At 44.1% G+C, this 15,109-nt stretch overlaps 1 protein-coding gene and 1 long non-coding RNA gene across 11 annotated transcripts in view; both read right to left on the reverse strand.

The window, feature by feature from the left end:
- Positions 1-3,297: 3,297 nt before the first annotated feature.
- On the reverse strand, positions 3,298-10,099 carry LOC112222366. The gene is made up of 4 exons (XR_002949138.2): positions 9,943-10,099; positions 9,262-9,648; positions 5,435-5,570; positions 3,298-5,298 (listed from the first exon to the last, which is right to left on the reverse strand). It is a non-coding gene; the product is annotated as an uncharacterized LOC112222366 (long non-coding RNA).
- Positions 10,100-10,816: 717 nt separating this feature from the next.
- The window catches only part of LOC112222365 (ubiquitin carboxyl-terminal hydrolase 19-like), a 33,551-nt gene continuing 29,258 nt past the window's right edge, over positions 10,817-15,109 (reverse strand). For 8 of the 10 annotated variants that reach the window (XM_042304161.1, XM_042304163.1, XM_042304165.1 and 5 more), the window contains one exon: positions 12,294-14,543. In XM_042304161.1, the coding sequence (XP_042160095.1) occupies positions 14,286-14,543 (258 nt within the window). In that variant the 3' untranslated portion in view covers positions 12,294-14,285. Of the gene's footprint in view, positions 12,084-12,293; positions 14,544-15,109 lie in introns of those variants that run through there. The other 2 variants (XM_042304170.1, XM_042304169.1) reach the window with 1 other exon arrangement.

The following is a 15,109-nucleotide window of genomic DNA, read 5'->3' on the forward strand; positions in this document are numbered from 1 at the left end:
AGGACACAAAAAGACAACAAAAGTTTAGCAAAAACACACATTACCGTCTTCCTATGTAGGGACAGGCGCAGTCAATGAGATGGTGTGTCCTTTGCACACTCGAAGACAGTACGCGTCCGACAGAAATATTGGTCCCGTTTTACACTGTCTCGAGCAAAGCCGACGGTTAGCAGGACTCCGGTGCCTTTTTATTGGCTCACCATGGCTCGCTCTGCCCTCCCTTCTTTGCCTGGGTTCGCGTGCGCAACAACAGCGTGCGCAACAGCTTCTCCATGGAGCTCTCACTTGACAAAGGTTAATTCGTTCATTTAAATAGCTTTATTTTACCTCTTCAACATTTACTTATCTAAATAAATTTATATTTGATATTCCACGTGCCATTTATAGGCTACTCTCGCATAACTTATTTTTGGTTGGGGATTACACAATCAAGGCACATCAGTTTGTTTTTTCTCACAGCAATTGTTGTTCTCAAAATATCTCTGAAATAGCCTATCAATAATCAACAATATAGACCATCGACTGTGTATTTTTATTTCAATCAATTATTGAGTCTGAGTATCTGACAAAACTATAAACATAGGCCAGCTAACATTGTAGGCTATGAAGTCCCCGTCAACATGCAAAAATCTAAACCAATTTTTCCTTTAATTTAGCCCGAGGTGATTTTGGAATGTCTACTCTACACAGCCTTGGAGAGCAACAGAGCGCAATTTCCATTCCAAGAATAATAAACTACAACAAATGTGTTGCCTGTGGTGATTCTCAATATCTTCTACTTCTGTCATAAATTCTACTGCACTGAACAAAAAATATGAACGCAACATGTGTAGTGTTGGTCCCATGTTTCATGAGCTGAAATAAAAGATCCCAGAAATGTTCCATATGCACAAAAAGCTTATTTCTCTCAAATTTTGTGAACACATTTGTTTACATCCCTGTTAGTGAACATTTCTAATTTACCACAATAATCCATCCATCTGACAGATGTGGTATATTAAGAAGCTGATTAAAAAGGCATGATAATTACACAGGTGCACCTTAATAAAAGGCCACTAAAATCTGTCACACAACACAATGCCACAGAGATGTCTCAAGTTGAGGGAGCATGCAATTGGCATGCTGACTGCAGGAGTTTCCACCAGAGCTCATGACAAAGAATTCAATATTAATTTCTCTACCATAAGCCGCTTCCAATGTTGTTTTAGAGAATTTGGCAGTATGTCCAACCAGCCTCAAAACCGCAGACCAGGTGTATGGCGTCATGTGGGAGAGTGGTTTGCTGATGTCAATGTTGTGAACAGAGTGTCCCATGGTGACGGTGTGGTTATGTTATGGGCAGGCATAAGCTACAGACAACAAACACAATAACATTTTATCGATGGCAATTTGACTGCAGAGATACCTTGACGAGATCCCGAGGCCCATTGCGTTGCCCTTCTTTTATTTTAAGGTATCTGTAACCAACAGATGCATATATGTATTCCCAGTCATGTGAAATCCATAGATTAGGGTTTAATTAATTTAATTCCATTGACTGATTTACTTATATGACATGTAACTCAGTAAAGTTACATTTGGGCTCCCGTCCGGGTTAGGCCGTCATTGTAAATAAGCATTTGTTCTTAACTGGACTTTCCTAGTTAAATAAAAAATATTTTGTTGTTGTTGCATGATGCGTTTGTATTTTTGTTCAGTATAGTTTGAAATGCGTGTTGCACATCTCATTTAGCCTCACCTGAGATTGATGTGTAAAGCCCAAATATCCAGAATCTCCACTGCCATCTTGAGGAAGTTGGAACCACGAGGTGGAGTCTGCATCTAGGGTGGCGTACAGTAGGCCTCATCATGTTCCAGATCAACCTAATGAAACCTAATGTCATCAAATGAAATGCATCCCTAAATTCTATTCCACAATGAGAGATAATTGTGTCGGTTCTATATTAGATGTCCATTTGGTAATTCCACAGCATAGCGCTGCATAAGATCCTGACATGCTGATGTGTGCCCAAAATAAACATCATAAAAGAAAGATACAAATATTTTATTTGTGGAAGGTAAAACATGTTAACGTGTGTGTTTAGAGACAGTCAAGCCATTGAGGCTTCATATATATAAAGTAGATCTGACAAGGACTACAACAAGTCGTATTATTCCCCTAGAGACCTGTACCTGGAAGTCAGAGTGAAATAGTACTTGGTATTATGTACAGACCATTACACACTGAACACACACTATCTGGTGAACAGTGAGAGAAGAGTCTTCCTACTGTACACACTGTGCCTCATCGTTTGGCTTGTAATGAGAGGACACAGCGTCTGCTTCTGCAATCAGCGTCTGCTTCTGCAAACAACTATGGCCAGTACATCAGATTAACCAACTCTGTACACATTGTGCTGGAGATCAGAGGTGTTGATTGGATGTGCCCAGCCTGGTCAGTCTGCACTGCAGAGATAGGACCACAGTATACTGTCCAGTAACCACACGGTCAACTCCACTAGAATGTCATTTCAGATTGCAAGTGTCCTGTCACATGTAGTGTATCAACTATTTAATACGATGTTATTACTAACTATTTTCCAGAAGGAATGTTTGTCCAGCTGTTTTCTCTCTCCAAGTCCCTGAAGCCAACATCATGGCAATTATTATACGTGCATTTCTGACCCTCCATTAAATTATGTCTGAGGTTACGAATACTGAGTTTTCGCCCCTGCCCCGCCCCTCCGGGAACTTCTTTCACAAAGCTAAGGATCCAAATCACATTCTGCACGTGTTCTCTTTTTACTATATACGCTTTACCAAAAAGGATGAGACGAGGGGTTTTACCCAGCCCAAAATCTGTACACACCCTGAGAACTCTGTTTGCACATTACATCGCTATGGACTGTGTGTTCGTGTCTAGCTTGTTGATATGTTGTGTACATCTAGTAGGCTAACTCCACTCCTGACAAAAGAACATGAAAACTCTAGACTGCCTGTTACGTCGTGCTTATGTTTACCTTCTGTTACAAAAGACAAAGAACTACATTTGCTTGAACAAGTGGCAGCGGAGTCATGGGGTGAGTGATCACAGAGCAGCAGCTGGAAGGACTCGGGGAGGGGTAGGGCAGGCAGCGGAGTTATGGGGTGAGTGATCACAGAGCAGCAGCTGGAAGGACTCGGGGAGGGGTAGGGCAGGCAGCGGAGTCATGGGGAGAGTGATCACAGAGCAGCAGCTGGAAGGACTCGGGGAGGGGTAGGGCAGGCAGCGGAGTCATGGGGTGAGTGATCACAGAGCAGCAGCTGGAAGGACTGGAAGGCAGCGGAGTCATGGGGAGAGTGATCACAGAGCAGCAGCTGGAAGGACTCGGGGAGGGGTAGGGCAGGCAGCGGAGTCATGGGGTGAGTGATCACAGAGCAGCAGCTGGAAGGACTCGGGGAGGGGTAGGGCAGGCAGCGGAGTCATGGGGTGAGTGATCACAGAGCAGCAGCTGGAAGGACTCGGGAGGGGTAGGGCAGGCAGCGGAGTCATGGGGTGAGTGATCACAGAGCAGCAGCTGGAAGGACTCGGGGAGGGGTAGGGCAGGCAGCGGAGTCATGGGGTGAGTGATCACAGAGCAGCAGCTGGAAGGACTCGGGAGGGGTAGGGCAGGCAGCGGAGTCATGGGGTGAGTGATCACAGAGCAGCAGCTGGAAGGACTCGGGGAGGGGTAGGGCACGCAGCGGATCTTACACATGTGCAGAAATCTCTGTATATTTAGTCCAAAACTCCTGTGTTCCAGAAAATCCAGAACCGCAGCCACTCTGTTCGAAGTTGAATTATCACTGTTAGTAACTCCCCTAATAATAAAACGTCAATAATAGCAATAATCACACTTTAAACGTAACCTCACACCCTGCTCTGCTGATGATCCCTGATTGATTAGTTCCCCTAGATCCATCATTAGTCTTCACCCTGTAGGCTGATAATCAATCACTTGTTCACAACTTAACTGTATCCAAAAGGCCTGAGGGGAAATCGATAGTGCTTTTAGGTGACAGTAACACCCTAACTAATCAATATTTGATCAGTAAATTCCCATACACAGTGTGTCTGTGGCACAAAAAAGAAACAAACATTTTCCTCCACACAGCTCTATTGAACTCCACATGAGTACAAGCTGATAGTTTAGAATGTTCACCACGAAACATACAAGCATTGTCTTACGTCAGGTGGCGTCAATCCTACGTCACCCCCGACTGACAGTCAACGCAGACGATTAGTTACACTATCTGCCTTGAGACAATGACATACAAGAACACACAAAGTACATCCAGATACACAGCCGTCGGTTCAAATATACAGTCTGAATGTGTCTCCTATCAAACATGACTGTTGCCCTAGCAACAACAGCCCATTCGCCTGTTTCTTAGAATTGAACCGTCTCAGTTATGTACTGCAGTCAAAGGCCTGATTGTGCCCCATCTTCATCAATTACCCACCAGCCATTGTGATGGGTTACTTAGAAAAGGTGTCTCGATTTTGCAGTAGTCAAATGGCAAACCCCCCTTCAAGCTTAAAAATAAGTCATATAAATCTCCAACACGACCATCCACAAAAAGTGTGAAACACATTCCCTGGATATATCATTAGGAATAGTGTTTCCACATAAGAGCGCTTCCAAAGAAAGTTAAATCAATTCCAGCGCAAACAAACCCACAAACCAAATACACCCAAATTAAACTAGGGCTTAGCTGTTTCAAGCTCATCCATTGTAATGCCATTATAAATAGTCAAACAGTAAGACTAACTGGGGTTCTAACTGAAGCATGTCTTTAGATAAGAGCACGTGTGAAGTTATAACAGAGTTTCACTGCTCAACCATGTAACTCTCTCGTTGTGATATTAGAAACAGTGAGGTATATGACTTGTATATTCTTAACAGAATTTGGTATACGTAAACAATGCCTTTACATTGATGACCTAGTTCTGACCTATTTTTATTTTAAAAACAGCCGTCTTCTACATTTGTAATATAATGGTTGTCAGTATCACACACCCTGAGTACACTGAACTTAGAGAAGGAGTTTGAGCAACTACAGCAGTTACCTTCAACCAGCAGACCCAATGAGTTCCCCCAACCCAAGCCCTCACCCTGGAGCTATAGGCTGCAGACACACCACTCTAGCCTGCCCCATGCTGGAGGTTCCTGTCATAGCTGGCTAAAATACACTAGGTCTTAGATGGCTCTGAACGGTCGTTCTGGACCAGACGTAGGTCATACAGCTGTGAGGTGGAGGCTATATGCAGGTCTCTGAGCCGTCTCAGTCCAGGAACACCTTCAGAATCAGACATGGACCAAGAACATAAACACCATGTGAGGACATTTAAAACATACTGGATCTGCAAATCCACATCCATATGAGTACGCACAAAACATCCAAAAGAACATGAACCGAGAAAAAAAAAACATACTTTTGGATGGGCAACGATGTCCTCATCATTCTGCCGGATGTTGTCATCTATGAATATGTGCTCTGACTTCCTGGTCGAAGGGGTCCCGGCACCGAAGCTTTCCTCCCAGGAAGGAGTGTAGGTGTTCCTGGCCAACCTACAGAGAGAGAGATCAGTGCCCTGACTACATCACGAAACACTGAAACCTTCATGGAGGTCAATACAGAACACAACTTCTCTATTACAATTACTGTGATACTTAAGACTAAATGACCTGATGATGATTCAAAGATGTATGAGCTTGCCAGCAAACTAGGGCACCCCCATTAGTGTCATAAGACTTCAAGCCTTTTGGAATGGTGCCCCGGATCTGGACTGGTCAGAACCACCCCTTCTTACTACAACGGATCTGGCCTGGTCAGAACCACCCCCTTCTTACTACAGAGGATCTGGCCTGGTCAGAACCACCCCCTTCTTACTACAGAGGATCTGGCCTGGTCAGAACCACCCCTTCTTACTACAACGGATCTGGCCTGGTCAGAACCACCCCTTCTTACTACAGAGGATCTGGCCTGGTCAGAACCACCCCTTCTTACTACAGAGGATCTGGCCTGGTCAGAACCACCCCCTTCTTACTACAGATGATCTGGCCTGGTCAGAACCACCCCCCCTACAGAGGATCTGGCCTTACTACAGAGGATCTGGCCTGGTCAGAACCACCCTTCTTACTACAGAGGATCTGGCCTGGTCAGAACCACCCCTTCTTACTACAGATGATCTGGCCTGGTCAGAACCACCCCCTTCTTACTACAGAGGATCTGGCCTGGTCAGAACCACCCCTTCTTACTACAACGGATCTGGCCTGGTCAGAACCACCCCTTCTTACTACAGAGGATCTGGCCTGGTCAGAACCACCCCCTTCTTACTACAGAGGATCTGGCCTGGTCAGAACCACCCCTTCTTACTACAACGGATCTGGCCTGGTCAGAACCACCCCTTCTTACTACAGAGGATCTGGCCTGGTCAGAACCACCCCTTCTTACTACAGAGGATCTGGCCTGGTCAGAACCACCCCCTTCTTACTACAGATGATCTGGCCTGGTCAGAACCACCCCCTTCTTACTACAGAGGATCTGGCCTGGTCAGAACCACCCCTTCTTACTACAACGGATCTGGCCTGGTCAGAACCACCCCTTCTTACTACAGAGGATCTGGCCTGGTCACAACCACCCCTTCTTACTACAGAGGATCTGGCCTGGTCAGAACCACCCCCTTCTTACTACAGAGGATCTGGCCTGGTCAGAACCACCCCTTCTTACTACAGAGGATCTGGCCTGGTCAGAACCACCCACTTCATACTGCAGTGGATCTGGCCTGGTGTCTCAAACACACTCAGCTGGGAGGGAGGAGAAAGGGCAGCACTATATAATCCCACCTTCTAGTAAAGCATTTATAATGGATTAGTAAATAGTTAGATTAATAATTTTGAGTATAAGTATGTTCCTATTACCTTATAAATAATTCATTACAACGAACACAGTCTGCTTTAACGTGGCTCATACTCTACCAGCAGCGGGGCATTAGATATGAAAGGGTTTACAGTGTCTATCAGGTATCAATCGGAAAACATTAAAATTGTCTGGACATTAGAGCAGAGTTTCCCAAACTCGATCCTGGCACCGCCTGGCATCAGCTGTGTAGAGCTAGGGCAAACACCAAAACGCACCCGGGGGGGCCCAGAGTATGGGAAACTCTGCTTTAGAGTATCCTTTTAGAATGAGAATAAACAAAACCAAGTTTACAGGTCATCCTGCAAGTTCTTCTGAATCAAATTATCTTCTTTCACCCTCCCTGCCGATATTCCTACACAAATAGTCCTTGACAGTTTGAATAAGTTATCATGTGGATGTTTTTAAACTGCAGCTAACTGTGTAAGTCAGCCTCTGAGCCTCCCCCCTGCAGAAACCGATGTGTTCTGCTCCAGTAAACTAACTGGTACAGGAACACACTGAGGGGGATGACAAGGGACTGCAGCCACTCTGTACCCAGGGGAGTAGCACCACACACCAGGCACCCATAATACATCTCACCGTGAATGACCTTCTGTGAGTTGGTCTTAAAAGGCATTGTTCCTCGAACAAGATTTAAGACTTGTAAGAATTTTGACCACTATATCCCCCCCACCCCCCCACACTACTCTCAAATAATTATGACTCACCTCTGAGTAGCAATGACACCTGTACAAGCTTTAACACAGTAGCAGCCTCTAAATGCCACCTGTAACACAGTAGCAGCCTCTAAATGCCACCTGTAACACAGTAGCAGCCTCTAAATGACAAGCTGCAACAGGTAGCAGCCTACAGTGACAACAGGTAGCAGCCTACAGTGACAACAGGTAACAGCCTACAATGACAACAGGTAGCAGCCTACAGTGACAACAGGTAACAGCCTACAATGACAACAGGTAACAGCCTACAATGACAACAGGTAACAGCCTACAGTGACAGCAGCCTACAGTGACAACAGGTAACAGCCTACAATGACAACAGGTAACAGCCTACAATGACAACAGGTAACAGCCTACAATGACAACAGGTAACAGCCTACAATGACAACAGGTAAAAGCCTACAATGACAACAGGTAGCAGCCTACAGTGACAACAGGTAACAGCCTACAATGACAACAGGTAACAGCCTACAATGACAACAGGTAACAGCCTACAATGACAACAGGTAACAGCCTACAATGACAACAGGTAGCAGCCTACAGTGACAACAGGTAACAGCCTACAATGACAACAGGTAAAAGCCTACAATGACAACAGGTAACAGCCTACAGTGACAACAGGTAAAAGCCTACAATGACAACAGGTAAAAGCCTACAGTGACAACAGGTAAAAGCCTACAATGACAACAGGTAAAAGCCTACAGTGACAACAGGTAAAAGCCTACAATGACAACAGGTAACAGCCTACAGTGACAACAGGTAACAGCCTACAATGACAACAGGTAACAACAATGACAACAGGTAACAGCCTACAATGACAACAGGTAACAGCCTACAATGACAACAGGTAACAGCCTACAATGACAACAGGTAACAGCCTACAATGACAACAGGTAACAGCCTACAATGACAACAGGTAACAGCCTACAATGACAACAGGTAAAAGCCTACAATGACAACAGGTAACAGCCTACAATGACAACAGGTAACAGCCTACAATGACAACAGGTAGCAGCCTACAGTGACAACAGGTAACAGCCTACAATGACAACAGGTAAAAGCCTACAATGACAACAGGTAACAGCCCAGTGACAACAGGTAAAGCCTACAATGACAACAGGTAAAAGCCTACAGTGACAACAGGGTGACAACAGGTAAAAGCCTACAGTGACAACAGGTAAAAGCCTACAATGACAACAGGTAACAGCCTACAGTGACAACAGGTAACAGCCTACAATGACAACAGGTAACAGCCTACAGTGACAACAGGTAACAGCCTACAATGACAACAGGTAACAGCCTACAATGACAACAGGTAACAGCCTACAATGACAACAGGTAGCAGCCTACAGTGACAACAGGTAACAGCCTACAATGACAACAGGTAACAGCCTACAATGACAACAGGTAGCAGCCTATAATGAGTAATGAGTGCAATGACTGGACTATTGGCAGAGTAGCTAACATAACAGTATGATTATGATACGAGCAACGCGTCCATTTAATAAGGCAGTTAGTAAGAGCTTGGTAAAATGCCAGGACAACACAGTCATTGTAGCTATTGTCCTAATGATACCACATCCAGCATCACACCCTCCCCCACCCAAAGCACTCATCATACCTTAAGGGCTGGGAGGTCGGGGGAACAGTGGGTGGGAGCACTGGGTGAGGGCACGGGACACAGAAGACAGCACGCGAGGAAGGTCTCAGCCAAAAGGTAAGGAACAAGATGGAAAAGTCCCTTCCCGTCTGCCACCAGATCCTTCAGTAGCTGGAAGGAGGAGGGTAGGCTCCAGTGGTACAGCTGCCCTTCCTCCCCCTTCACAGCCAGCTCCGTGTTCCCCTCCGGAAAGTACAGCATGGCTAGGTGCTCGTCCAGCACCCCTCTGAACTGCCGACCTGCAGCGGAGCAGGTGAAGCCTGCCACCCGGGCCAAACTAGGAGTGATAGCAGACAGCACACTCACATGGTGGGAGTTGAGGTGAGTCACTCATCCAATCCCATTTACCTACAGACAACAGAAAGAGACCGATGTTTGGCAATTACACTCAGCAATGGCACCATCGTGGCAGGTTGGCACACAATGGCAATGATTCCACTTATTGAATTGTCATGTCATTTACAGCAAAAGGTTAGTTTTGGGGCATCTGCTCCTTGAAAAATATTTTGGATCACTCTCATTCATTATAGCTTGTAGAACACTGTTCTACCTCCAAAATAAAACTGCCTACATGTAGAAAATGGCTATTTAGAGTTTTGACTAGGCAGTATACAGCTACGACCAGGAGAGACTGTTTCGTACCAGGTTAGGAAAATTGATGTAGTATGTTAGGGTAATTATGAGATGGGGTTAGGGCTAGCTAAACCGGCATCAACCTGCTACGAAAAGTCACTTCCGGTCGCAGTTGTACTCCCATCTAGTCACAACCGCTATTTAGGATAACTGAGGTCCCCTGACTGCGGTCCCTTGACCTCGTCACCTATATTGCAACCCGGTTGAATTACCGTTCTCATTTGTCCCCATGTCACAATTTAAATAAAATAATCCAAGGCTGCAATAGTTCCTTGACTTGTCACGGCGTCAGACACCAATATGGTGTTATTGAGATCAACATGAAGGACAAGCTTTTTCTTCTTTAGAGACAACCCTTGAGATCTTCTTCAGTGGTACACCCGTTATATTCATTGACATTTCCTTTGGCGTGTGGAGTACACCGCTCATCAAACGGGTCATACTCATTACGACCGTCCCCGTGGTTTAGAGGGATGATCACCGGTCTTGTCGCCGTCTGACATGAGGAGCTCCAGTCCCGAATGATCGGTTGTCAACACCTGATTTTCCTTGACTAAATAACGAGCCAATTTGTCAGTAAATTGCGTGAGGGTTGAACTAGCTAACTCGGTATGTTACTGAAACCAGAGATCCTCGTAAATCTTTTAACCAATCGTAGATTTGTAGCTCTACATTTGTACAACTATCCACATACAAATACAATCACTCTGCCAACTTATTTTGACAGAAAAAAAGTGTTTGAGTTTACTTTCTGAAACCGTCGTTTCTTCTTCTTCTCTCTGCATAATGTGTGGAGTCTGAAAGCAAATACAGTAACAAGCGCCATGTAAAAGAAGTGCAGGTTGGAGGACCAACAATTTAAACACAGAAAATGGTAGAAACGGAGGGTAAAAAAAAAAGTTTCCAGGCAACTTTATTCAAGTTCCTACTGAATCAGAGTGTGTATTCAAATAACCCGTTTGCGCTTCTCAAAAAGTGTTTAATTTATATTAACAATGTATAATCTTATACACATTCTCATTAACCCCCAACGTTATATATGCAGTCCAATACAAATGAAGGGAGGGGTATACAAGAGTACTCAAACAGAAATGAAGATATGTAGCAGAAGTGGTAACAGCATTCTATTGTACGGCTACTGTGTATCTACACATCTGCACATTTCAGTGTGTATCAAGTTAGTTTCTTCCCAAAAAATTACATCCACAGGATTGGATAAATTACAAAGTAAAAATGTTTTTAAAATGTTTTAAAATCTAAAGCAAAGCAACTAAATCCAGATGTGGTATGAAAATAGTCAACAGAAAGACAGTTACTTTTTGTCCTCTGTATGAACATAAAATAAACAACTTCTGCACCCATTACACTATATCGGTACCCAGCTTACAGAATCACAACACAGACCAGACTAAACCTTGATGAGAAGTGGGGAAAAACCACACTCAAATGCTTACACACCCAGACACACATGTCCACTCCTCTCACATCACAATTTTCCCTCAATCCCAACAGGCTGGGGGGGGTTGTTTGATGTTAGCCACACCCTTTGTGACCTCTGAACCAGACACCCTTTTATCATGGGATAAAAGGGGGTCATAAGCGGCATGGCCACCAACATTGTCTAGGTGGGCTCTTCCATCAGCCAACAGGCTGCAACCCGGAGGCTCTGGGGAAACAGGAGTGTGTGGAGGCTTTTGTTGTATGTGCAAACACGCTGTGTGTGTGTGTGTGTGTGTGGGCGCACACACGTGTGCATAAATGTGTTGCATGAATATTACTACATAAACAGCATGAGCTGGTATGTCCACCACATCTGTGGTGACATGTACTGGTCCTTCCTTCCCCACAAATCCACTTCTGACATGTTTAGCATTGCACCACTGAGGGGACGCTTTGAAGACGTCCAGTTTATTAGTGTTGTTTACTGAGGAGTGTATTTTCCAATGTTGCTGCTGGCATCGGTCCACAGCTGGAGCCTTATGCCAGCTCGGTGGAGCTTCAGTCACACCTTAGTCCACCTCCTCCATGTTACTGTAGGACAGAGCAGCACATTCGCCAGAGTGTCCAAACAGCTCAGAGGTCACCTCTGGGGTCAGCGGAGGGGGTCCTTCAGGGTCCAGGTCAGTCCCAAAGAGTGCCTGGCCAGAGGCCTGTAAAATAAAGCAGTGTTACAAATCATGCTTTTCTGTGGACCAGTTCCCTTTCAGGAAGACCAGACCCATCTGGTCTGTTACCCATCCAAAAGCATAAACGCACTGGACTGACGGACATATTCCTTGCAGCCACTAACAAAACCCAGTTCCAATTGGATGGACGATTTCCATGTTTGTTTACTAAAAATAATATTCATTAAGACAGCATAAAGGTTGACATTTTATTTTGAAAAGTAGTACAAGTGTTGGTTTATTGTGGCAGCATTAAGATGGAAGGACCTGTACACATTATTGCTAGGAAATGTCCCACTTTCTTTTTTAAATAATAGCGACTATTAAGATTACATTTAAAATTGTACAATTTCTATACAGCAATCTAGTAAATATTTCTGCTATAAAATATACACTTCCTTACATCAGTAACTTTCACTTTACACCCACAACCATAGGGAATCTTTGCCATCTGTAGGGAGCCTTTATAATTCACATTTCCTTGTGTGGACATTTGACTGAGGCAAACCACTGGATAAACCGCTGAGACATATTGGGCATTGAAAGCAGATGGTGGTAATACCTGGCCTCCAAGCCCATCAACAGCTGGAGAGGCATGACAGAGTGCAGTGTGATATCCCTGAGACTTTAACATATTACTACAACACTGTTACAGAAGGTTAGTCCATATACCAGCAACACAGATAATCATTAAGTGTTGCAATTTTCATTGATAGAAAGCAGATGCCGTCCACCTAATGAGTCAACGTCACTACTAAGCTTCAGCTTCATACTGTACATCAGCGCACTTATTATTTTGCACAAACAGTCGTAAAGCTCTGACATATCTAGCTATTTCACCCCCAAAAAAAGAAGCACATTTAAAAAGGTTAAACAAGTGGCTTTCATGAAGTCTGACAAGGATAAGGAAAACGTATGAACAGCAGGGTTGGGCTCAATTCGAACACAAGGCAGTCACAATTCAGGAAGTAAACAGGAAGGAAGTAAACAAAACCTACAATGCAATAATCTGAAGAAAAAAAATAGCATTTATTTTCAATGACTTCTCAATAAACTGAAAAGTAAAAGTTATCTATTTCGAAAAATAAAATAAAAATACATGTCTGAATTTTAAATTCAAATCACTTCCTGAATTAACAGCCTCCAATTCGAATTGAGCCCAACTCTAGTGGACAGAAAACAATACAACCGCTGAATTAAGAGCTTACCATTGACAACATAAAATCAAAAATAAATCAGCAGTGTGACAAACAAGCAGAAGGCACATACTAGCTTACAGTGAGTCTAAAACACTCTGTATTCATTAAAGCAAAACACACATTTTAGCTGTCTTCAGGTTACAGTACAAAGTTATGACTGCACAAAGCAAGGCGGAGCCCATCATACCACCCTGGGATGGAGCTAAAGGATTACAATATCTTATTCCCTCACCCACTCAACACTATCACAGTAGGACTTAAACCCTATACCCTAGTTCAAGTCCTCTCCGCAGCATCTCTTGTGCAAAAACATAGGACTAACCATTACGAAACACGCATTTCAGATTTTTGTACTGAAAACCTACATGAGAGCGAGAGACACTTGGCATGGACACATAAAAGGCTGAATTAGGTTTGAACTAGAATTTAACGTATCTTATAGGGACATACATTATGGACTGCAGTAAATAAGAAGGCCAAGCCTTGCTGAGCCAAGTTACTAGTAGATGCTATTGGACTTGATTAACAGATATGCAGTGTATAATTTAGTTAACATTTTGAATGTGTTCAGCAGCATATTGATTTATAGGCCATCTACAAAACAAAATGTTTTCGTATTGGCATGGATATTTCATTAGACTTTACATTTTTTTGTATATAAGCCTATTTATAAACTGGTTGGCTCGAGTCCTGAATGCTGATTGGCTGACAGCCGTGGTATATCAGACCATATACCACGGGGATGACAAAACTGGTATTCTTACTGCTCTAATTATTTCAGTAACCAGTTTATAATAGCAATAAGGTGCCTCGGTGGTTTGTGGTATATGGCCAATATACCACGGCTTAGGGCTGTGTCCAGGAACTCCGCGTTGTGACGTGCATAAGAACATCCCTTAGCCGTGGTATATTGGCCATATACCACACCCTCTCGTGCCTTATTGCTTTAGTATACAAGCGTGTATGTGTGGGGTGTGATACTGGCCGCTTAGCCCCAGTTGGCTCTGTAGAGTAGGTTCACTAACAACGCTAGTACAGCAGCCAAGGTACCCAGCACAAAATATCGGACACAGTCGTCATCGGAATAATGCGGGATCCTTTGGCGCAGCAGCCGCCACACCTGCCCCTCCACCCCATCCTCCCTCCTGGCTGCTCTTCTCCTCCCCAGCCTGGGACGGAACAGGCCCCGGGGGCCCTCTTCAACACCCTCCTCTTCCTGCTCCAGTTCCTGCCATATCAGAGATGCCTGCGATGGCGGAAACCTGTGTCAGCTTCAGGGAAAGGCTTGGTTCTTCCTAAAGCAACGCCACCTCACCACAGCCAGACCTCCAGCAAACCACTCCCCTTCCACTCCACTCTGTCTAATATATTAACGGTGTCACAGGCCACAGGGTCAAGGACAAGCCAGACTCTTTCAAGGAACAGCATGAGGACAGCTCAGAGCGATGTGAGGGGTGTCTCTCAGAAAACACATGGATAGACAAACTATCACATCTTTCTTTTCAACAGTTAGCTAATAGATACATTAAATAAAATATATTTTTTTGTAGATTAATTAAATCAGAGTACAAGAAAAATGCACCATACATCTAATCATTTTCACAGGCATTAAATAGCTAAATACATACAACCTAATACATACAGCCTAATAGCTATGAATACATACAGCCCTTATCAATTCTGAGGCAATTCACTTTGTTTTCAGCATTTGGACAGAAAACTGTGCTGCTTAGATGCCAAAACAGATCAGATAAAGGGGACAAGAGAAAGCCAATGTCTGGCACTTCAGGATAATAAGTTGAAACAAGTGTG

Source organism: Oncorhynchus tshawytscha, linkage group LG22 (assembly GCF_018296145.1).
Source record: "Oncorhynchus tshawytscha isolate Ot180627B linkage group LG22, Otsh_v2.0, whole genome shotgun sequence".
In the NCBI taxonomy this organism is placed as follows: domain Eukaryota; kingdom Metazoa; phylum Chordata; class Actinopteri; order Salmoniformes; family Salmonidae; genus Oncorhynchus; species Oncorhynchus tshawytscha.